Source organism: Astyanax mexicanus, chromosome 4 (assembly GCF_023375975.1).
Source record: "Astyanax mexicanus isolate ESR-SI-001 chromosome 4, AstMex3_surface, whole genome shotgun sequence".
Taxonomy (NCBI): Eukaryota; Metazoa; Chordata; class Actinopteri; order Characiformes; family Acestrorhamphidae; genus Astyanax; species Astyanax mexicanus.
In genome coordinates, this window is record NC_064411.1 from 45,692,922 (window position 1) to 45,717,140 (window position 24,219).

A 24,219-nucleotide genomic window follows, 5' to 3' on the forward strand; every position below is an offset into this window, starting at 1 on the left:
CCTGTAAAGTTGCTGTTTCATTGGATAGCGACGATATACTATGTACTTATATTATGGAGTTCCTAATGGCATTCTGCAATAATCCATCTTATGCAGCTTGAATATTCATGCAGTTCCTCCAGATTTTGGAAAGGGTGGAGTGTTGATAGCAAGTCCAACATATCACACATTTTTAATCAAGGACAATGGTACATTGGCAATAGTATAATGCCTGTTTCTTCAAGGGAAGCTCCTCAGACAGCAGCAGTGTGTGGACAAGTATTGCCCTGTTGGAATAGCATATCAGAGTGTGCATTTAGAATTTCTTTTTTAACCAATGAATTGAGATCAAGATCATGGAAAGGCCCAAACCTTTAAACCAGGGGTGTCCAAACTACGGCCCGCGGGCAATTTGCGCCCCGTTTTCTTTTTTGGAGCGGTCCGCGAGGTATTTTAGAAATAGAATGAAAGTTGGCCCGCTGTTAAGCAGGTTTTTATAATGTGAGATTCAAAGTTTGAACGCTAGGTGTCAGAAACGGGCCAAAGAGTCGGAGAGGGTGCACATTTCTAGCGCAGAAAAACGGACCAAAGAGTATCAAAGGAGAGAGTGCGCATTTCTACCGCAGAAAAACGGGCCAAAGAGTCTAAAAGTTGCCATAATTAAGGAGTTGTTTATCAGTGTTCTCACTGTGGTGCATTAACATGGTATGGCTGTGCTTTATACCATCTGCTGCACAGCGTGGAGAGCTGTGGCCGTGCTGCATGGTAAGGTAGGGTGGAGCAGGCCGTGCTCTCTGCTGGGCTCATGAGAGACTTGGCCAGTGCTGTGCTGCTTAATCTGCTTTAGCTCTAGCCTGGTATATTGGCTCTGGTCGGGGCATAATAGCGTTGGAGGGGTGATAAGCTGCTCCAGGCACTGCACACAGAAGCGGTAAAGCAGGCCAGATTTGCCCTTCACTAAATGTTTTATAGAAAATCATGCTGCTGTGGCTTTGGACACCTGGGGATTTGGACGGTTACATCAGAAGAGGGTGGAGGGTGAAGAACTTAGTAGTGGACTGTAGGCCTGAGCAATATGTTTTAAATATTCTTTGACCTCAGATCAGAAAATGTTGGGACAAGGGAACTCAGAGTGGTCCAGCGGGCTAAGCACTGCCACTATGATCAGGAGATCGCTTGTTCGAATGCTGGTCATGTAGCTTGCCATCGGCTGGGTAGATGGCGCTCTTTCCCCACATCACTTAAGGGTGATGTTTGCAGCACAAGGCGTCTGTGAGCTGATGTATCAGAACCGAGTGTGTTGGGATGCTACACGGCAATCCTGCATCAGCACCAGTTTGAAAAGAGGCGGTGTCTGACTTCACATGTATCGGAGGACTCATGTGCTAGTCTTCACTCTCCTGGTGTGTTGGCACATCACTAGTGATAGGGGGGAGTTGTAATGAGTGGGTCGGGTAATTGGCCGTGTATATTGGGGAGAAAATGAAAAAACAAAAGTGGAAATAAATAAAAAATGTGGGGACAGCATGGAACGTCCAAGTAATAAGTAATCTCTGATTTGGTGTTGTATATAGATCATAATGTTGAACATGCTAAACATCTTTCCATCTGTGTGTGATTTAATTCTAAATAGTAAAGTCATTGTAACAATTGTATTAAACCGTCTAATCCAATCAATATGATCCAGTGCAGTTGCTGAGTCAGTGAAATACCACAAAGAATTGCATGTTTATTCCAAGAAAATCACATTGTATTATATTATTAATCATAAATGATCTTAAGCATATCAAGATATGCATCTTTTTGTTCACATCAAACAGCCCTAGAAGAGTGTGGCTCTGCTCAATTGTGTGCTTGAATCTGATCAGAATTTAGAACCTATAATAAACCCTTTAGATCAGGTACATTCCTGACATATTCAGCATTCTTCAACAGCCTGAAAATATTATGTTAATGCGAGCTTTGATGAGTAGCGTCCTATCCCAGTGGAGCTGTGACACAGGGAGGGGAGTGGAAGTGTTGAGGCTGTTAGGAACAGGTTTGGAACAAGGCCAGACAGCAGGATTAGCAGGCCGTAGTTAGACTGTGATTATCCAAGCCTGAATGAGCAGCTACTGCGGGCCGGCGTCCATCAGACACCTCTCTGCGCTCTGTCTATACATCTTTTTCTTCTCCTCCTCTTCTCTGAGTGACTCTTCATGTTCCCTCCCCTTCTGTCAGCCCTGATGCTGAGCCTGAATTGTCTTTACAGAAGGTGCCTTCAGTAGCGTTTGCTAACAGTGACTGAGATTTATATGCTGTGTTCTACTGAAACATGATGCTATTGGAACAAAACCTCAAAAAAAATGACAACTTTACAAGAGAAAAACATATTTTCTTTGTCATTTTAAAACATTTGTATAAGTCTGTTTAATATGACATTTTAACACAGTATTAAAAATAACTGCGAGTTTCGAGTTTTGTCAGAAACGTGAAGAATGACTGTAGGACACAAAAAAACATGGAGTTTATAACTGGAAAATACTGTGAGATTCAGTACAACCCCAAATAAGAGAATGCTAGGACAGTTTAGATATGGGAATGAGAAACACAGTGTGTCTTTCATTTACTTGGACTTTTATTTCATTGCAGACTGTATGAACCCCAAATATTTAATCTAATGTCTGGTCAACATTTTATTTAATAATGTGCATTAGAGGCGAGAATTCCAGATTTCAATATTATCACTATATGTTGCCCATAATAAAGAGGATTTCACAATATTGTGTTTCTGCGACAGTTCTCTATGATACTTCATGGCAGTTGTGTTACTGAAGAGGATACAATACTATTTAACAACCAATATTCTTCACTGCAGGTTTACCCTATTCATATAATTAGTGCCACCCTGTGGAGTAATGAAACAGTAACTTTATTAAGTAAAATATCAATTCTTGCCATCAAATATCGATAATGTATCACAAACAATACAATATATTGCAAAATCAATATACATAATATAATATATACATCCATTCCTGCATTCCAGGCCCCCAACACATTCCCAAAAAAAGGTATGATAGTAAACCATCCCAGAAATCACATTTCCACTGTGTGATCGTCCATCCCAGATGCCTTCAATCCCAGAGAAGTCGACGCTTTGGACATGGTAAACATAAGGCTTTTGTTTTGAACAGTAAATTAAAATTAAATGGAAGGTAACTCATTTTCCCTGTCCAAAAGTTTTTGGATTGTGTCACAGGCCAGAAATTCAGGCATGGATGTACAGTATATTAAAAAATGAACTACACCTTTCTTACAGCATTGTCTATACTGTGTTAGTATTTTCTAATTTGGGGTTTGAACACATGTCTACAAAAATGATGAGTTTCAATCACAGTGTTTAAACTAAAGACGTTTTTATGTATGTGTCTCCAGCATGTTTGGGTCAGAGAATGACAGCTAGACCTGGCTGCTGCTCTAATAGAGGTGTTGTGACCTTGAGGCATCATTATAAGGTGGCATCGAGCCGTCATTACTGCTCATAGTAATTTCAGTGTCTGAGACTGATGAGGATAATTCTGCACTGTAATATCAGGACAACTGCAGACTTATTTACTCTTATTAGATAAGCAGAAGAATGCAGGAGAGTGAGACAGAGCTGTGTTTCCGACGCGGTTGCTCGAGTGCATGAGACATTGCCTTATTTGGAGCATGAAGCGGGAGGGCATTTTCTATTGATCTAGAAATGTATGGTACTTTCTGCTTAAATAATAGTCCACACTTAGCACTCCATCATGACAGAAAAAAAATGTAGAAATTTTTGCAAATGTATTAAAAAAGAAACACTGAAATATCACATGAAGCACCCTTTTAAGCCAGTACAGCCATGAGTCTTCTTGGGAATGATGCAACAAGTTTTTCACACCTGGATTTGGGGATCATTTGCCATTCTTCCTTCCTGCAGATCCTCTCCAGTTCCACCAGGTTGGATGGTGAATGTTGGTGGACAGACATTTTCAGGTCTCTACAGAGATGCTCAGTTGGGTTTGGGTCAGAGCTCTGGCTGGGCCAGTCATGAATGGTCTCAGAGTTGTTCAGAAGCCACTACTTTGTTACTTTAGCTGTTCTTAGGGTCATTGTCTTGTTGGAAGATGAACCTTTAGCCCAGCCTGACGTCCAGAGCACTCTGATTGCAATCAGTTGTCCTGTCCCTGCATTTGAAAAAACACCCCCATAGCCTGAAAAACAGAAGAAATATTTTCTTTTGGTCCCCAGTTAGCTAGATCTCTTACACTGTGGTTAGTTTGTGTTAGCTGTACTGTGCTTGTTTTCAGAGGGTAGTTCTTCCTACTGCATAACAGGCCCAGGAACAGCCTACTGCAGTAGTCATGGCAGTAAAATGACTAATCAAAACCAGCTGATGCTGTGTGAAAGTTTTAAAAAAAGAACCTGAGATACTTTGCTCTCAAGGCCTCATGTTTTGTCACAGTATCCAGGAGCTAACCGCTAGTGAGGCTAGTTTCTTAGGGATGAATTGAAACAAAAAACGGCTCTGAGAATTGGGGGTTCAGTGACTCAGGCCATATGAATCTGTGTATTAGCCAGTTTTATTACATAAAAATGATCTCATATCAGATGCTGTGTAGACTACACCCATCTCTCTCTATTTCTGTTTCTCTCTCTCTCTCTCTCTCCCCCTCTCTCTCTCTAGGAAATGATTAAACTCCCGACTCCAAGCTGTATCTCACACTTTCCATATCCCTGTCCATAAATGATTCAAACTGCATCAGCTCTGGATTATTTAAGCCTGTACACTGTACCCTGTTGTCAGACCCAGTTTATAGCACGGGTAATGCTACTCTGCAGTGTTAGGATCACTATGAATGTCACCCCATCAGCGCTCTGCTCTGATCAGATGCATCAGCAAGATTTGCTTCTTTAAAAAGGTTCCAGTGCAGGAAGGAGCATCATAAGACTGTAAATAACCACGCTAGACCTAACACTGTTCTGGCATCAGATAAACTCTCTCTCAGTGCACTCTCTCAGTTCTGATATATACTCACAGACAAAATAAATAACACACCAGGAAGGAGTTGTTGGAATGGAATGAAACTTTATGTGCGACTGTAATGATGATATATTAGTGATAGGTGATTACTATCTTGAGTAAAAGGATATGTTTATTAGGAAAAAAAGCTCTAGCACTCTGTTGGGCACCTTTAGCCTGGATACAAGATGAGATAGGATTAGGCATGGAAGCATAAATGTTCTGTTTGGCATCCTGTGGCACATTTGACCACAGATGTTGCAGCTGGGCCTGTAGATTCTGTACACTCATAGTTTGTTGAAGCTGGTGTCCCAGTAAGGCCATAATTGCTTGATTGACAATAAGGCAGGCCAAGGAAATATTGCAACCTGCCAGAGTCATTCCTGGGGAACCCTTGCTGTGTGTGAGCGAATATTATCCTGCTAAAAATGCTACAGAGGTACACTACCCAAGAAACAGAGCTGTAATCATTTACATATAGTTATGAGACATAACTGCAGAAATCTGGGGTGTTTTACTTCTTCATCAATGAATGCATGTATTTACAGCTCTAGAAAAAAAGAGACCACTTCAGTTTCTGAATCAGTTTCTATGATTTTGCTATTTATAGGTATATATCTAAGTAAAATGAACATTGTTGTTTTATTCTATAAACTACGGACAACATTTCTCCCAAATTCCAAATAAATATATTGTCATTTAGAGCATTTATTCAGAGAAAATGAGAAATGGCTGAAATAACAAAAAAGTCCTCAAATAATGCAAATAAAACAAGTTCATATTCATAAAGTATTAAGAGTTCAGAAATCAATATTTGGTGGAATAACCCTGGTTTTTAATCACTGTTTTCTTTCATCTTGGCATGTTCTCCTCCACCAGTCTTACACACTGCTTTTGGATAACTTTATGCCACTCCTGGTGCAAACATTTAAGCAGTTTAGCTTGGTTTGATGGCTTGTGATCATCCAAAGGTTTTCAACTTAGTAAATAAAAATGTTCTCTTATTTTTTTTCTTATTTTTTTTTAAACACAACACAACACTACTGGTTGAACACTGTAAAATATAAATGGTATTTTCTAATTTATTAGAAGTATAGTTTGTATACTTTATATAAGCTCAGTTAAAGTATTGACTCATTTACGCATTGATATTTCTTTCATACATGCAAAATGCACATTGGCTCGCCACAAACTTTTCAGAGAGTGGTTATAACTGCACACATGCTGCACCAAAGCAGTGTTATTGCTCTTTGCCATGTGTGATTTTTGCAGGTCAGGCATTAAGCCCTTGCGTTGCGTGCAGCCTCTCACTCTCTCTCTCTCTTGATCCTGGTATTGCGTGTGTTTTGTGTCTAGTCTCTCTGCATTACCCTGAACTCCCCCTCCCTGCGTACAGATGTCTCAATACGGCAAGAGTGACTGAGCACACCAAATCCCAGAGAGCTGAAGCCTCATGCAAAGTGTTTATTAAAATAATGCTTTCTTGTGACGATCTTTCAGCACTACAGTTCTCTAGCCCTGCAGTCTCTCTATTCTACTTAAATACATTCTTATAGAGATCATATGTAAATAGAGTCCTACAAAAATACAGCATTACAGAAATACAGCTCTACAGTCACACAATGCAATACAAATACAGCACAACCCTACAGTCACTCAGTCCTAAATAAATACAACCTAAAGTCATACAACACTGTATAACTACAACCTATTAGTAGTTACTAAGTCCTATAAATATACAGCCTTATAGATTCCTTATACAACCCTACATTCCCCCATAAACTTTACAATAATATCTCTTTTAGATTGATTTTGGTTGATCTGATTAAAAAAACATTCATATATTCTGATTATGTTAAATAATATATTTAGCAAGAGACTACACTTGTGGTTATGGAAAATCATGCAACTTATATTTTCCTCTAATGTTTAAGGGGCAAAGCAGAATAGTATTTTACACACACAATAAGTACACACACAAAAAAGATAAATAATCAAATAAAGTACTGCTAGAATGTCTGTCCAGCTGTATTATGTGTTTCCTATGACCTCGGATGCTTAGTTTTAATAGCGTGTATAACATGCCAAGGGTCTCTACAGAGCACAGTCTTAAGTACAAGCCATAAGCTGTGTTTAATACTACCTATAGTACTACAGGGTAATGTGCTGAATGAAAACATTACTGTGGAACACTGCATTCTCTAATGCTCTTCTTACATAACAGCCCACTAGCAGCATTCAAAGCTTAATCCGAACACTCAAAAAACTAATACTAATAGTAATACTAATAGAATACTAATATTTTTAGGCAGATGCTGATGCAACATCTTTTCTAGTTGCTGTTCTACCCTCTAACGTCTATGATTTCTTTTTCTTTTCTTTCAGATGGCACTGAGGAGACGAGGGAGTAGGGAAACCTTCAAGGACAAGAAAGCTCTTTCTCAGGTTTGTGTTTTGTCAAACATCCCGCATACTAATTTCTACTTTTTTGGTGTGTGTTTTTGGGGGGATTAGAAAATAAGAATAAATAACAAAGCAAAAACCTTCAATATCTTGATTCAAATCTTATGGTACCATATTTTTTATGATACAAACAATTTTGTCAAAAGTATGTTTAAAAAACAACATATACTAAAAAAATATGTTTTAATAAGCGATCAGTTAAGTGTTCTTTAAAAAGCGTGGGTCTTCCATTGCAATTGAGACGCCTATAGACTATATTTGTTTCACCATTTTGACTACAGGGCCAAATAAAGTCTAGTTGTTTGTCTTCTGTGTCTTTAACACGTTTTCATATTGACTTAAAACTAGGAGAGCTCAAGGTAAAGATTTTGACGGTTTTCCGAAGTAGGGAGGATTCAGTTCAGTTTTGGCTTTGTTTGCAAGTATGTACTCAGATTGCCAAAATCACTCTGGCAATTTTCAGGCCAAGTACCACATGCTCTGTTTTAAAATTGGCCATTTCTAGGCTAAATACCTCATGCTCTGATTTGAATATAGACCTGATTTTTGCCCAAATGCTTGACTCACAGCTGAGCCGAGTACTGCATGTACCAACACCTCGGTTGCCAAGTATAAGATGGGAATTGGCCCCCACTATATTTGCCAAGTCTCTGCTTGCAGAGTATAAACCACATTCTGCTCAATTCCACCAATGCTGAGTGTCAGTAGATGCTGGTTACAGTTTGGTTAGAAAAAAAAACATGGATTTCAAGGTTGACTCTAACATAAGCTGATAAAATCACATATATGACAAAAATATTAAAGATTTGACACATTGATGCTCCCTTTTTGTTTGGTCACCAGGAGGACAGTGCAGACCTGCGCTGTCAGCTGCAGTTCGCTAAAGAAGAATCAACCCTAATGCGCAAGAAGATGGCCAAACTGGGCCGAGAAAAGGATGAGCTTGAGCAGGAACTCCAGAAGTACAAGTCTGTTTATGGAGATGTAGACAGCCCCTTGCCTCTAGCAGAGCTGACAGGTGGTGGGCCACACAGCACACGGGAGGCAGAGCTACGCCTGCGGCTCAGATTGGTGGAAGAGGAGGCCAACATTCTTGGGCGCAAGATCGTAGAGCTAGAGGTGGAAAACCGTGGCCTGAGGGCTGAAAACGAGGACCTACGCTCTCAGTACGAACGCGACTGCTTCGGCCGAGAGCCGTTTTCCAGCGTGCCAACATCTCCATACGGTGCTGACGGGGCACTGGAATCTGCCAGTGAGCTTCGGAGGCACTTGCAGTTCGTCGAAGAGGAGGCTGAACTTCTGCGGCGATCTATTTCCGAAATTGAGGACCATAACAGGCAGCTGACCACTGAGCTTAACCGCTTCAAGTTCGGGCCGGGACCAGGAGATGGTGAGGCTGAAGACGGGGGTACCTCAGTTGTCTTGAAGCCTGGAAACGGGGGCTGTGGTGATATCCTTGGGGTGAGCATCCCGTCGAGTGGTGCTGGGCCCCTGCAGGAGGAGTTAAAAGCTGCTCGGCTGCAAATCGATGAGTTGAGCGGGAAGGTGATGAAGTTACAGTATGAGAATCGTGTGCTAATCTCTAACGTACAGCGCTGTGACCTGGCTGCCCACTTGGGCTTGCGCTCTGGCAGTCCCAGGGACAGCGATGCAGAGAGCAGGGACGCTGAGGAAGAGGAGGCAGGACGGCTACTGCTGCTCCACCCCAAACGGGAAGGTCCTGTGGGCGGTGAGAGTGACTCTGAGGACCCATTCGAAAAGACAGGCACCTCAGGGTTTGGTAGTGGAGGAAAAGCATCAGATATTGGTGACCTAGCGGGAGCGGCAGAATTTGCACAGCGGAGGCGTGAGGATCGGGAGATGCTGCTGGGTATTAAAAGGGAGGCAGAAAGGCTGGGGAAAACAGTGGAGCGGCTCATCGTGGACACAAACAGTCTGCTGTCTGAAGGCCGTCTGGTTGTGACAGGAGCTAACTCTGTTGGGGTAAGTCAAGTTCCTGTAATCGCTGGAAACTCTGCTCAGATATGGTAGCATATCCCTGTTGAACTATATCCTTTTTATATTTAGAAGACAGTATTTAGCATAAAAGCTGGCACATCATGTACAGTTTGACAGCCAGTGAAACCTGGCAAGAGCCCTTGTGTCTAAAACATGTCCTTTTCCCTTTCAGACTGTCGGGGACAGTTATGAGTTCAGGGGTGATGGAGACTCTGCCGAACCCAAACCCGACTCTCAGGTGCTGGATGCCGTTAATGCCCGCATGCAGGCGTTCCGGGCAGAACTCCATACCTTTGTGGAGAAAGTGGACCGCATGGGTGAGGGTCTGAGAGAACGGACCGATGACCTTTCACCCATGCCAAACCTCACTGAGTCCAGCAGCTTCCTGTCCACCGTCACCTCCATGTCTCGCGACTCACCCATCGGAACTCTGGGACGGGACCTGGTGACGGACTTCCAGGTGAGTCGTACATTACTCTGTCCTTCATCTCCTTCTAAGGCTTGTATTTTCTTCTGTCACGTGCGACACCTGAGACATAATGCAGAGGTTCACCTGCTTCTTCTGACTCTAATATCCACCCAGTGGCTAAACCTTAATCTCTGTGTTAATCAAGTGTATTGTTGAATTAAATCTAGGGATGGGCATGAGTAATCGACTAATGGAGTAGCTGTTATATAACCACCAATTTCACTAGATGTGGATATAACTGTCCAGCTTGGAATAGGCTTGTCGTTCTTTCTATGGATGTAACTACTTACTACTACTTACTACTTACTACTCACCACCAGGTTCTTTAAGATCTCTCCTCGCTCCACAAGCTGTATGTATCTTAATCCATGTTATGTCAGTTTAACTGTAAGATGCTTGTCTAATTCCAAGGCCCCGTTCAGACCTGGGATTTATATGCATCCTGGGTGATATGATCACAAATTATTGTTAAAATGCAGAGCCATTCACACCTGGCACTTTAAATGTGTTTTTGGATTTCTTATTATTGTGTAAATTGTGCCACTGGAGGTGAGTCCTCATCTCAAATCTAGATAAGGCGGCTAGTTTCCCTTGCACACTGCAGGGTACCCGCAGGTCCTTAAAAAGTCTTAAAATGTCTAAATTTTAGTTTTACATATTTAGGGTTAAAAATGTCTTAAAATGACTGAAATCTAAGGCAAAGTGGAATAGCCGCATGGAGCATTTTTTTATTTTTAGTGTTTAAATGTAGCCATGCGGAGTGTTTATTATTAGCCACGTTTAATTTAATATTATATTGGATTTAATAGTAGACAATGTTTGATTTTAGCCATGCGGAGTGTTTAAATGTAGCCGTGTGAAGTGTTTAATTTTAGCTGTGCGGAGTGTTTAATTTTAGCCTAACTGAGCATTTAATTTTAGCCACGTGGAGCTAGTCATCTAGTTTGTCTTTTTTGCCACAGTAATAGTATTTTTTTCCTGTGAGAGGTATTAAAAAAGGTCTTAAACGTCTTCAAGATGCATTGTCCTCCATTCACACCTGCATTTTCTGCCGGCCACCCGGGATGCATATTAATGCCAGGTGTTAATGGGGTCCAAGGTAGCATAAGTAGTAGGGCCCTCTCTCCTACTCCAAAACAAAGCCCATTCAGAGTACTGTTCTTGTCCTCAATCACAGAATTACTTGAAACACCCTTCACTAATCTAAACAAATAATGTTTAATAGACTTCATCACAACCATGGCTTAAATGTAAACCACTACCTTAACATAGCTTTAGGAGAAATTTTATAATGAACCTCAGGTTCTTGTCAAGTTTAAACCTCTAGGATAGAAAATAATATCAAAGATAACCAAGAGTGTAACCAAGCAGATGACAACAATTCACTGTTTATTGTTTTTTTCTTTATTAATTAGAACTGAACACAGTTTAGTTGTGTAGTCCAATGGCATGTCTAAGCATGGGAATCACGTACAGAAAAATGGCCCGCAGTTCAGTTCCATTGCTTCTGGATGCATAAACAAGTTTGGCTGGTACATTACATGTTTTATTTTTTTTCCTTTTAAAATGGGATTTTTTATTGTTTTGTGCTTGTATTTGAACTCATCCTAACAATTACCCAGTGAAAAACATGAGCATTAGTTTGTCTCAACATATATAGGTCATTATACCTCCACCATGTTTAACAGCTGACCAAATAACTGCACTGGTACACGCATATTGTATAGAACATACACCACCCAGCTCAGCCAAAGACCCATCCTGCCACCCCTTCATGAACCTTATCCTCCCCTCAATCCAGTGTCCCACAGTCAAAACCACACTGCACTAACCTGTACCCACAACCCGTACCGACACCCACCCTCATCCATTTCTCCCCCTCGTACCCTCTGTCCTGCCCGTGGCTGCTTGCTGTAATGCTGTGTCAGGGTAAGAGTACAGGATGGCAGGAGAAGCGCCACTATTACCTGCATGGCTTCATAAACCTGTTGGAGCTGACAGCTGGTGCAGCAGGACCCATTTAAAAGCAAGTCAACAACAGCTGATTATGATTCAGTACAGAAAAACTATGACCCATGCAATTTATCAGTTGGTCTATAATAACATACACTGCTAATGACTCATGTTCTTATTGATATAAGCAAAAATATCACCTACGAATAACCAGTAATTGAACTAACAAATATACAGCTCTGGAAAAATGAAGTGACCACTTCAATTTCTGAATCAGTTTCTCTGATTTTGCTATTTATACATTTATGTTTGAGTAAAATAAACATTGTTGTTTTATTCTATAAACTACGCAAAGCATTTCTCCCAAATTCCATATAAAAATATTGTCATTTAGAGCATTTATTTGCAGAAAATGAGAAATAACAAAAATGATTTTTCAGACCTCAAATAATGCAAGAAAAAAAAGTTCATATTCATAAAGTTTTAAGCGTTCAAAAATCAATATCTGGTGGAATAACCCTGGTTTTAATCACAGTTTTCATGCATCTTTGCATGTTCTCCTCCACCAGTTTTACACACTGCTTTGGATAACTTTTTTCCACTCCTGGGGCAAAAATTCAAGCAGTTCAGCTTAGTGTGATGGCTTGTGATCATCCATCTTCCTCTTGATTATATTACAAAGGTTTTTATAATTTTTAAGTGGTCTTTGTTTCCAGAGCTGTATATACAAATATGAAGAATACAAATAATAAAAAAATCTGAAAAGTATGAGTTAATAACCAGAAACTCTACCTACAAACAATACTTCCAGTTCTACAATATTTCTTATTAAGTCTATTATTAAATAATATTTTCCTTTCAGTGTACAATTGCCAATTAAAATAAGAGTGTTTTTGTTGTTGTTTTTTTATAGAAGAATATGTCCATAGAAATACATTGTTTATTTAAATATACTAAACTGAAAAAAAAATATATATATATATATAAAATATTAAAATGACCTTTTTCTTAAAGATAAGCTATACTAAAAATATATTAAAAACACGGCCACTTAGAACATACAGTCCATATGTTTCCATATGTATTTCATTTAAATAGCCATGTGTATTTAATTTTAAAATGTTAATTTTAGTTAAAAGCGTTTTAGCCTGAAACAGCATTGTACAGGGCAGCCAATCCAAGCAGAGATATTTTACAAAGATAAGCCTTAAAGGCAATGAAACGAAAACAGCTTAATCTAAAGGATAAAGAGTTCAAATGAATATGGTGTATAATCTCTATTAACTATATTGGTTGTCAGACCCTTTTAAAATTGTATGTTCTCCACAAAGTTGTTTATACCAGCCGCAAACTAATCTAAACATAAAAAGTTTTCATCTAGTCAATTCCTCAACTAAACTTTGATGTCCAGTGTGTTTTACCAAAGTAAAGAAATGGATGAAAAGCAATTCAAAATATCCATTATGTTCATTTTTAGAAACGCACTGCTGTGAAAATGCCAGAGATAATACTTTAAGAGGCACACATTAAGAATCTGAAATATATGTTACATCACTCTCCTCCTATTTAAACCATTATGGGATCCTTCTGGCTGCCTTAGGTTTAAGTGTTCTTATCACTGACGCACAGCTTCAGAGGACTGTTTCTGGAAGAACATTGCTTCTAGCTTTTCTCCTGCTCTCTGCTTTGCGCTTCTGCAACGCTGACAGAAAAACATGAGTCAACCTGTGAACAAACTGCTGGAGGCTTCTATACTCTATAGCTATCATTTGAAGTGCTGGGGTGAGGAAATGAAGAAAAACATATGGGGACGAGAGTGAATTCAAATGAAGTCTATATATCTATTATTTATATAAACTTTATACTAGTTCTCTTTATTCTAGTGGCAAATGGTTTGATGTGAAAAGGTTCATTGTAGGCATTTCTGAATTCAGATATTGAAACTTGCAATATCTAGCAAATATATTTTTTTTATATATTTCTGTTTTACTTATTTACAATGATACAACAATGACCTTAACTATGTATAGTCTTCTTTTAAATAAACCTTCTTTTAAGTATATTATATTATATTTAATATTAGGTATAATATGAAAAAAAATACCCTAAACCCAAACCCCAAAATAAATGCTAAGATTAGCTTACTCCCCTTGAGTAAGAAAAGAGATAGATTGCACGTACAGTCTGTCATTGTATTATAATATTCTTATGTGGTTTTACTATTTGGCAACCAAGTTAGCTAGCTAGTTAGTTACTTTATAATCTTAGTTGAGGTGAACACATAATCGTGCAAATTAATAAAATCATACCACTGCTACCTAACCACAACAGTTATATCTGTTTTCATATTAAATAAATGTTTTTTTTTTTAAATATACACTATATGCATAAAAGTATTAGGGCACCTGCACAGACATTTTTTTTATCTGAAATCTAGGACAGTAAAAAATAGCTTATCCTGTTTTTGTTGGAGTAACTGGAGTAACTTTTGACTAGATTTTAGAGCATTGCTGTGATGATTTAATTGCAGTCAGGAACAAGAACATTAGTGAAGGTAGGTCACCCAAAGGTCACCCAACCTATTAGATAGAGCACCATAATTTCTGAGAAAACATTTTACTGGGGGCTTCATAACCCCTCTAAGCAACACTTGCCACCAGCACGATGCAAAGCGTGGGCTAGAGGGGGGAATTTAGTAGTAGCTGAATGCATACATTAGAAAGGGTGTCCACTAATATTTTGACAGTGTTATCTTAAAATATCATAATATAGTTGTATTGTAGTTGATTGCATATCGTCTCTGTCCAATGAAAAAAAAAATCTCCAAAACAGCTACTTTACAGGAGAGAGAAAAAAACTTGTAAACTTTTAATGGAAGTTAATGTAAAAAGTAATTTTGAAGAGTTTCTATTGGTCTGTTCATCAATAATTTTGGCCCCATTTAAGGGACAGTTTGTCTGTTCAAATTATGTAGTAAACTAAAAATCAACAAAAATGGAGATAAGTTACCTGTTTCTTTGGAAAAAAGGAAAAAACAATAAAAATATATTCACAAAAAAAAATGGAGATAAGTGTTTTTCATTGGACAGCGACGATATAGTATTTATAGCTTTTAGAGTCTTTAAACTCTTAAATCTCTGGATCCTTAACCCACCACTGTACACATATCTAACTTTGTGAGATCCTTTACAACAAAGCATTTCATATAAAACCAGAATAACTCGTTTATAGTAAACCCTTTAATGATCCACTTTCACTAGATACAATTACTTAAATCTCAGAATGAGAAATTGTGCATATTTTGACAAAATGGTTATTTGAAGGTGTCAGGTTTTGGCTCATGTTTATTGCTGGGACTCGTTGGTGAAGCTGGGTGGCTTTTGCTTTTGAACACAACACTTATATCAACTACCACTGCAGACTGCAGCCTCCACACCGAGCACAAAGCCACAGCCTGTTCTCATTTATACGCTAATGTGGAGACATAACTCAGTGCTGCACAGTTAACACGCAAGGGTTTTTCTTTACTAATCTCACTTACACACTGCTTTCACAGCATGGCTGAGGTGTATACACACACACACATATACACACATACACACCTGCACGCACAGGCAAATAGATACACACGTATGTGCGTGCATGCCCTTAGCACCTAGCACAGTTTTGGTTGTTGTTTTTTTAGACTCATGTATCCCTCATTGCATGCGCTTCATAACAAGAGTTTTGCATTCTTTTTCCCCCCTTGCCCCTTCTCTCTCTCTCTCTCTCTCTCTCTCTCTCTCTCTCACTCTCTCGCTCATTCCCTTCCTCCTCTTTCCCTCTATTCTATTTATCTATTCTCCCTCTGTCCCCTTCTCTCTCTCTCCCTCTCTGTTTCCTTCAGATGTTTCAGCCCATGATTCTGTTCATCCTCATACTCGTCCTCTTCTCATCTCTCTCCTACACCATTATCTTTAAGTTGGTGTTCCTTTTTGCGCTTTTCTTCGTCTTGTAGCCCGCTCTGCCACTGTTTCTGTTTCTCTGTGCGTTATTCGCCATGTTTTTATTACATCATCATCTGTAATTTTCGTTTTTGTAATTGTGTGTTAGTCATTTTTCATATTTTCTTTACATTACATTGAGTTCCGCCTCTACTGCCCCACCCCTTTTTAAATCCGTGTCTTCTCGTGCGTTGTTTCCGTTTTTGTCGTTCACCGATCGACTCCATGCATCTCCTTCCCCTCGTTACCCGCCCCTCTCCAACCCTTCCTCACTCCTGACCCCCCTCCACCCCCCCACCCTTCCTTCCCTCCTCCCTCCCCCCCTCCCTCACTCACAGTCCGGTCGGAGGCAGGAGCTGGAGTGGTCCCTAGGCCGGCAGACAGGCCCGGAGGCCCCAGGGCCCGCCGCACCCAGGGGAGCCCCCGCACTCAGTAGATACGCCAGACCCCACAGTATCAGACCCGAGGTCAGTGCCTCGTTCATCTCCCTCACAGATACCTTCAGATAGCTCTGTCTGATTTGACTTTTGAAACATCATGTGCTTGACTTCTGTAGAGCCTCTCTGAATTCCAAAGATTGAAAATTGAGCAAATTCAGAAGAGCACCAAGGAGCGAGGAATTCTTCTAAAAAAGGGTAATGGGTAGAAGTAGGATATTATTGCTTTGCTATAAATAATGTATTAAAAATAGACACTTTTAAATAATGATTATTATACATCGACAGAATACGTTTCAGAGCAAGTTTCAGCATTTAAAGGAGAACTCCGGTGTAATTTTTTTTACTTTTGTTGTGGAAAATCATGATAAAGAATACTAACCTTTGTTGAATAGCCCAACTCCGTTCTCTAGAAGCTTTCTGAGATCCAGTATTTTTGTGCTTTTTGCCCAGCAAACATCTTTATAAGAGGCGCTTCAGGGCATATTTTGCCCCTGCAGATAAATCACTTTTTTAACATTATCCAGAGAGCCCTGACATTTAAAACGAAGCATTAATAACTTTAAAAGTGCACAAGAAGCTTATTAAAAAAACACTGTTTACATAATGTTTAAAAGTATGCTGGAAAATTCCCCAATAGGAAGGTAATGTGCATAATCATGCAAAAATTTTATATCACCTGCTAAATTCAGAGACAAAACCATATTATCTTATTTGTAGGCTTTAACAAAATTACATTATATCCACAGCAACTCTAAATGTAGTACTGGCGGTCACACAGTCTCTCATCATCGTCTGTGGTGCACTTTCTGTTTGTGAAGGTCACTCCACTCACAGCCACTGCTCTTAATTTAAGGTTGCTTTGATTTCTCATTACTTATTATGTTCATTTGTCACTCATTCACCACAGTGTTTCTTCTGAACCCCCCTGTGATTGGTTGTGTAAGAAAATGCTTATATTTCATTACCAAGTGACAATTAGCTTGAATTGTTTAGAACTGACTGAGTGAAGCACTGTGTATTAATTCACTATATACTCAATTAACCTTAAGCAGAACAAAGCTATATAACCAGTTACAGACAAAGCATTCAGACACTGCTTCTTCTGAACCCCCTGTGATTAAATATATTAGAAACTTATTATTTATTTTAGCAAATTAACAACTAGCCTAAATTGTTTAGTGCTAAGTGAAGCACTGTGTGTTAAATCGCTAAATATTCAACAAGCATTAAGCAGAACAAGGCTATATATAAGTTACAAACAAAGTTAAATAATTCAGACCATACTTTCTTTAATGTGGCCTAGTTTGTACATTTTGAACATGTTTATGAATGTTTATGTCTGCTTCATTTTGACATGCTCACATTACTGAATGTGACGAAAGTTACATAGTGAGTTAGCTTCCCACTGCCTTCTTTTTAGCATAAACAGAGCCTTATACAATTGAATGCTTGCTAATACAACCAGGTACCAATGAATGCCCACAATCTAGCCAAAAAAATAACAATGTTATAATGATATGGTTTGTGTAGCATAGTGGGTAACAATATTACCTTCCTTAAGTCAGACTAATGTAGCTCTGGAAAGGTACTGAAATTTTAGTGAAAAGGTAATGTAAATCAGTGAAGAGCTCATAGATAAGCCAGAATGTTGGCTAGCTAGGTTTTAGCATGCTAATCTAGCAGTGATTTTAATATAGAACAAAAATATGGATAAAATTACAGTTGTATTCCACATATTCTTTAATGTGGAATATGATTTACTGTTAGCTATTTTTTTTCACTAGTAAAAATGTTCTTGTACTTTTTCTAGTAGACCTTAATGCTGAAGCCATAGCATAGTTGCTAAACAAATGTTAAGTTTAAATTAAGATAAGTTAAATACCTATCCAAGTTAGTTACTTTGGAATGTCACCAAAAATCTGAATTATTCTGGCCTTAGCATGACTGAAACGGAAGAGGAAGCAAACTTTGGTAAGCCATTCTAATGTTAACCAATAGTTAATAGTGCTATGTGCTCATTTAGAAAGTAGTATTTGGATTATACTACATGCCTTAATCAGTAATATAGTTAAAAGTGCTATGCTATGTTACTGTTAGAAATAATGGCTCATAAAAACACTTTGTCCAGCTAGAAAACATTAACATAGAATTTAGGAACCACAATATTCCTACAGCCAGCCATTCACAGTGCTTGTTAAATAGGGTGAAATGTTTATTAAATGTAATTTGTTCATCCATACGTGACAGAGGTTAAGTTAGAATATATTCTGAGACGTGTCTTCTGTACTGTGGTGGGTTCAGCTGCGGGATCCATGCCTGCCGGATGTTGGAACTCCTGTCAGGGAGATTCAGTTCTGCTTGGACCCGGAGAGAAGGCTGAGAGCCGGGCACGAGGAGAGAGAGAGCCTGCCAGGTTCCTTGACTCAGGTAGGTCATCCTACACAGCATAACTGCATATTACCCAGCTCCAGGAGCTCATCCATCAGCTGGTAACTACAGTGGGCTGGTGTTCAGCTGAAAGACTGCTTTATCTCTATTCAGATAAATGGAATGCTAGCCTTGCTTATGGAAATAGATGTGATTTATGAGATTTCTATGTCTCAGTAACTCATTCTTAGTACACTGTGTCTATTTTGTAAAATTTGCCTGTACTGTATTAAGCTATTCATACTGCAAATATTCCAGATGTATGTACTTATTGTAGCTGTAAACCAATTAATCCTGTTTATAAAAAAGCCAGGATGATTACATTGTATTATTTGTCTGAAGTCTGAAAATTTAGAAAATTAAGATCTTCTACAAACGTATCATTTGCTTTAATAACAATTTTTTTTTTCATTTTACTTGTTTGAACTTCCAACTATGGCACACACTTTTTTTTAAAAAAGTGCCATTTATTGCACCATTATGTTTAGTAATATAAAAGTGTATCAGTCTGTTGGACCCATTTTTTCACTGTGTGATATATGTTTAATGATATTATATATCTGGCATCTCAAATCATAAAAATATAAAAATGATTCTGTTTGATGTTTGAGACAAATTCAACAGAGCCCTATAGAGAAATTCAAGGCTGTAACAACAGATAATGTCTCAAAAGACAGAATATAGATGATAAAAAGCAGAGGGCCAAGAACAGAGCCTTGGGGAACACCCTGAGTAACAGGAGCAATATTTAATTTGTATCTCCCAGGAGAAACGCGTTGGCACCTATGTCTTTAGCAGGATCTGAATCTGGCTAATACACTGTCAGTGAGGTTACAGTATATTTTGCAAGCACATTGAACTGCTATTGTCTTTCTGTCTATTTCTGCAGGAGGAGGACCGGAGGCGATTAGAGGCACGGCGGGGCTTGGAGCTGCAAGGGCTTCAGTCGCACGAGCCGGCCTGGCCGCAGGAAAGAGCTCTGCTGCAGCAGGAAGTGCGGCTGTTTCGCCAGAACACCATTATCGTCTACATGAAGCTGCGCTGGATTCTCATGCACTGGCGCCTCGGCCGCAGGACCGACGTGACCGAGGAAGGAGCTCACGGGGAGGTGAGGCTCAGTTACAGAAACTGAAGAACTTGCCTGCTGAGGATAAAATGCCTAAGAAGGGATAAAAAAAAAAAAAATATATATATATATATATATATATATATTTTATAAGGTCACAGAGGTCCTTTACATGTGTATTTATAATAGTAGGGCTGTGTATGAACCAGAACTTGGTTATATGATATGTATTATATACAGATTTTCTTTCTTTTTTTTCTTTTTTTACTGTGTGACCCTAAATGGTCCCTTTCTATAGCAGTAAAAGGTGTGAAAAGTATTCATTCATTACTCACTTTTGTAGAAGCTTTTTACTTCAAAGCTACTTGAAGTTTAAAAGTAAAACGAATAAAAGTAAAAGTAATTTCATTAAGGGCAAAAGCTTAGAGGCTACATTTATTCCCTTAATGGCATTTGTTCCTTCTTATATTGCCATAGTGCACAACCCCCCTCCCTCCCCAAAACACATTTTCTAAAAGCCATAATAACTATAATGTTATATTAAAATGTTAATGTTGAAAAATGTGGGATGCACTTGGCTCCCTGAATGTAATTAATGCATTTTAGTACAATGTAAATATATTAAAGAAGCTCAGTTTGGACGTTTGTCTCGAGTTCTCTTGAGATCATCTTCTTACTAGGATACATACGTCTGCTATGTTTATGCTATAGTGAGACATAATGTGCAGGTGTGATGTATTGCAGAATGAAAACAAGCTGAAATGAAATAGAAGTAATGAGGCTATTTTTAAAGAACTAAAGTAAAAAGCCATTGTCTAAAAAAATAAGTCTGCTTAAGTAAAGTAACAAAGTATATGTACTTACAGTGGGGAGAACAAGTATTTGATACAAAAATCCAGAAAAATACATTGTGTGATTTTTAAATAATAAATTTCCATTTTATTGTGGGAAATAAGTATTTGATACACCAGAAAAAGAAACTTAATATTTGGTACAGAAACCTTTGTTTGCAAATACAGAGATGAGACGTTTCCTGTAGTTCTTGACAAGGTTTGCACACACTGCAGCAGGGATTTTGGCCCACTCCTCCATACAGATCTCCTCCAGAGCCTTCAGGTTTCGTGGCTGTCGCTGGGCCACACAGACTTTAAGCTCCCTCCAAAGATTTTCTATTGGATTCAGGTCTGGAGACTGGCTAGGCCACTCCAGGGGCCTCATGTACTAAAGGTGCGTACGCACAAAAACATTGCGTACGCCATATTTCACGCTCACGGTCTGATGTACTAAATTTGACTTGAACGTGTGAAAGTGCGTTCCCCCACGGAAGTTTTGTTTTGGGCGTACGCCTTTTTTTTGTGCGTATGTATTGTGTTTTTGTCATTTGGCGACACTTAGAGGCGATGCATTGAAATTACAACTATTAAGATATCCTTTATGCACACATTGAAGTAAGCATTATTGGGTAAAATAAAGTAAATTAATCAGACAGTTTTATTGTCTTACAGAAATAATCGTTTAACGTGTTTCCACTTAGCCTAGATCAGGTTTGCGCTGGAGTTGTTGGAGATGCAGCGTTGGCATTACTGGAAAATACTGCTAATGGCCGAATTCATTGAGCGCGCATTTTCCGTGACCATTATGTTTTTTTGGCCCATGATGATGACTGGCTTATAAGCAGTTTTAGATTTCCAAGAGCATAAGAAAACAAGCTGAGTGCGTGACGTGTGTCTTTTTGGTAGGCAACTCATTTAAAGCATTTAAATGAAAGCATTTATCTTAGAATAATAAAACTTAAAACATGGGTAATTATACGCTATGCGTATATAATATTATTATTATTATTATTATTAATAATAATAATAATAATATTATTATTATTAATAATAATAATAATAATATAACATTATACTCTGCGTAATTGAGGGAGGAGTCGTGGCAAGTGTGCTGCTTTCGTGCATTTGCGCTTGATTTCAAGTTGATTGTGATGTACTAAGAGAAAGTACGTGGAATTCTGCCTACGCACGGTTTGATAAATCCGGATTTTTTTGTGCGTACGGAACTTTTCAGATCTGAGCGTACGGAACATTTTAGTAGGAAGTCCACGCAAGTCTTAGTACATGAGGCCCCAGGACCTTAAGATGTTTCCTACGGAGCCACTCTTAAGTTGCCCTGGCTGTGTGTTTTGGGTCGTTATCATGCTGGAAGACCCAGCCACGACCCATCTTCAGTGCTCTTACTGAGGGAAGGAGGTTGTTGGCCAAAATCTCACGATACATGGCCCCATCCATCCTTCCCACAATACGGTGCAGTCGTCCTGTCCCCTTTGCAGAAAAGCATCCCCAAAGAATGATGTTTCCACCGCCATGCTTCACGGTTGGGATGGTGTTCTTGGGGTTGTACTCATCATTCTTCTTCCTCCAGACATGACGAGTGGAGTTTAAACCAAAAAGTTCTATTTTTGTCTCATCAGACCACATGACCTTCTCCCATTCCTCCTCTGGATCATTCAGATGGTCATTTGCAAAGACGGGCTTTGACATGCGTTGGCTTGAGGAAGGGCACCTTGCGTGCACTGCAGGATTTTAATGTTTCCATGAGGGAGATGAATACTTTAAAGGTCTAAAAGCAATCACTTAATGTAATGGTTATTCAATCTCACATATGTATATTGCAAATATGCTTCTTATGGAAAAACATTGATCTTTTAAAGAACCATTCTAAGAACCTACTGTATGTTTTTAAGAGTGTTCCAAATTCGGAGGTAAATATAGACAGTATAGTGAACAAAGAATATTGCAGTTCTTTGTTTGATTAGATCTTCACACAACCAACAGTCAACAAATATACTGTTAGCCCATCTTGCATGATTTTCTAATTTCACAGCCTGCCGGGTCCATCAGCTGCCGAGTTCTTCCATGAACACAATCATTTCTCATATCCATGTGAGATCCAGGGAAGCAAATCAATAATGTTTGTCGTTCTTCTGGACGGGTAGTTGTTTTATTGAGCTGCAGTGATTGCATGGCTCAAATATAATTAATACTTGAAATATTGTATAAAAACACTGTTTGGAAAACATCAATTGCTTTCTGTAATATTGAGAACAATAATGAGTCTCAGATGAGTTTAATAATAACTGTTAATGAAGAATTTGTATATATAGCATGTATAGTTATTTTTTATGTATTAATCCCTCATTTTGTTTCTGCTTGTTCAGTACGAGCGGTTGGAGAGCGTTCCAGAAGTGGGGGTGGTGATGGAACATGGAGAGGGGGAGACAGATCAGGGGGATAAAGTGTGTCCCCAGCCCTCGTGGGGAGACGTCTCAGAACCTGGACCACACCTGCCCTCCCCAGAAAGATTCCAGTATCAGAAACAGGTAAAGTATCAAAACCAGCTTAACAGCAGACATCATGGAATAGCAGTATGTAAAGTGATCATGAGGTGCTACATCTGGAAACAGCTTGGAAATGGCCACATCTGTATAAGTTGTTAGGTGTTATCTTGTGAGTGTGTTAATCACTGGCCAGCGAGCTCATTGTGGCAAGGTTCAGTGCTGTAATGTACCAATCCAGAATCTAAAGAAGAGTGTATGCTTCCCAGAAAAAGTAATTGAATTAAGAATTTATTATGTTCTCCATTCCTCAGGCAGGGCATCTGCAGATCCTTTAAAAAGTCTAAAAAAATCCCATCTCTCCCATGACTTTTATAATTATGATTCATATTGACAGCAGCTCCCTAATGCCCACAAATCATCTACAACATTCCAGACATCTGAAAATCGTAATATGAGATATGCTTGTGCACTTTTTAAAACTATTAAACTATTAAAATCTTACACTTTTACCTATTAACTCCTGTTAATAGTAGCTCATTTTGACAAGATCATATACCACTTATACGCCTCTGGAAAAAATTAAAAGACCACATCAGTTTCTGAATCAGTTTCTCTGATTTTGCTATTTATAGTTATATGTTTGAGTAAAATGAACATTTTGTTTTATTTTATAAACTACAGACACAATTTTCCCAAATTCCTAATAATAATATTGTCATTTAAAGCATTTATTTGCACAAAATGAGAAATGGCTGAAATAACAAAAAAGATGCAGAGCTTTCAGCCCTCAAATAATGCAAAGAAAACAAGTTCATATTAATAAAGCTTTGTTTTTTAATAACAGTTTTTTAGGCATCTTGGCATGTTCTCCTTCACCAGTCTTGCACAGTGCTTTTAGATAACTTATGCCACTCCTGGTGGAAAAACTTAAGCAGTTCAGCTTGGTTTGATGGTATGTGATCATCCATCTTCCTCTTGATTGTATTCCAGAGCTTTTCAATTAGGTAAAATCAAAGAAAATAATCATTTTTAAGTGCTGGCTTATTTTTTCCAGAGCTGTATATAAAAAAATAAA

General features: G+C 38.8%; 1 protein-coding gene across 5 annotated transcripts in view; it reads left to right on the top strand.

Annotated features, from left to right (window-relative positions):
* The window catches only part of LOC103038614 (microtubule cross-linking factor 1), a 91,109-nt gene that overhangs the window by 43,332 nt on the left and 23,558 nt on the right, over window positions 1-24,219 (top strand). For 4 of the 5 annotated variants that reach the window (XR_002651135.2, XM_022678976.2, XM_022678978.2 and 1 more), the window contains exons 4-10: window positions 7,394-7,453; window positions 8,315-9,454; window positions 9,642-9,929; window positions 16,213-16,341; window positions 18,616-18,741; window positions 19,631-19,849; window positions 23,025-23,186. Coding sequence is in view for 4 of the 5 variants with exons in the window: in XM_022678976.2 (XP_022534697.2) it covers window positions 7,394-7,453; window positions 8,315-9,454; window positions 9,642-9,929; window positions 16,213-16,341; window positions 18,616-18,741; window positions 19,631-19,849; window positions 23,025-23,186 (2,124 nt within the window). In the remaining variant the exon portion in view is untranslated. The remainder of the gene's footprint in view (window positions 1-7,393; window positions 7,454-8,314; window positions 9,455-9,641; window positions 9,930-16,212; window positions 16,342-18,615; window positions 18,742-19,630; window positions 19,850-23,024; window positions 23,187-24,219) is intronic. The other variant, XM_022678977.2, reaches the window with a different exon arrangement.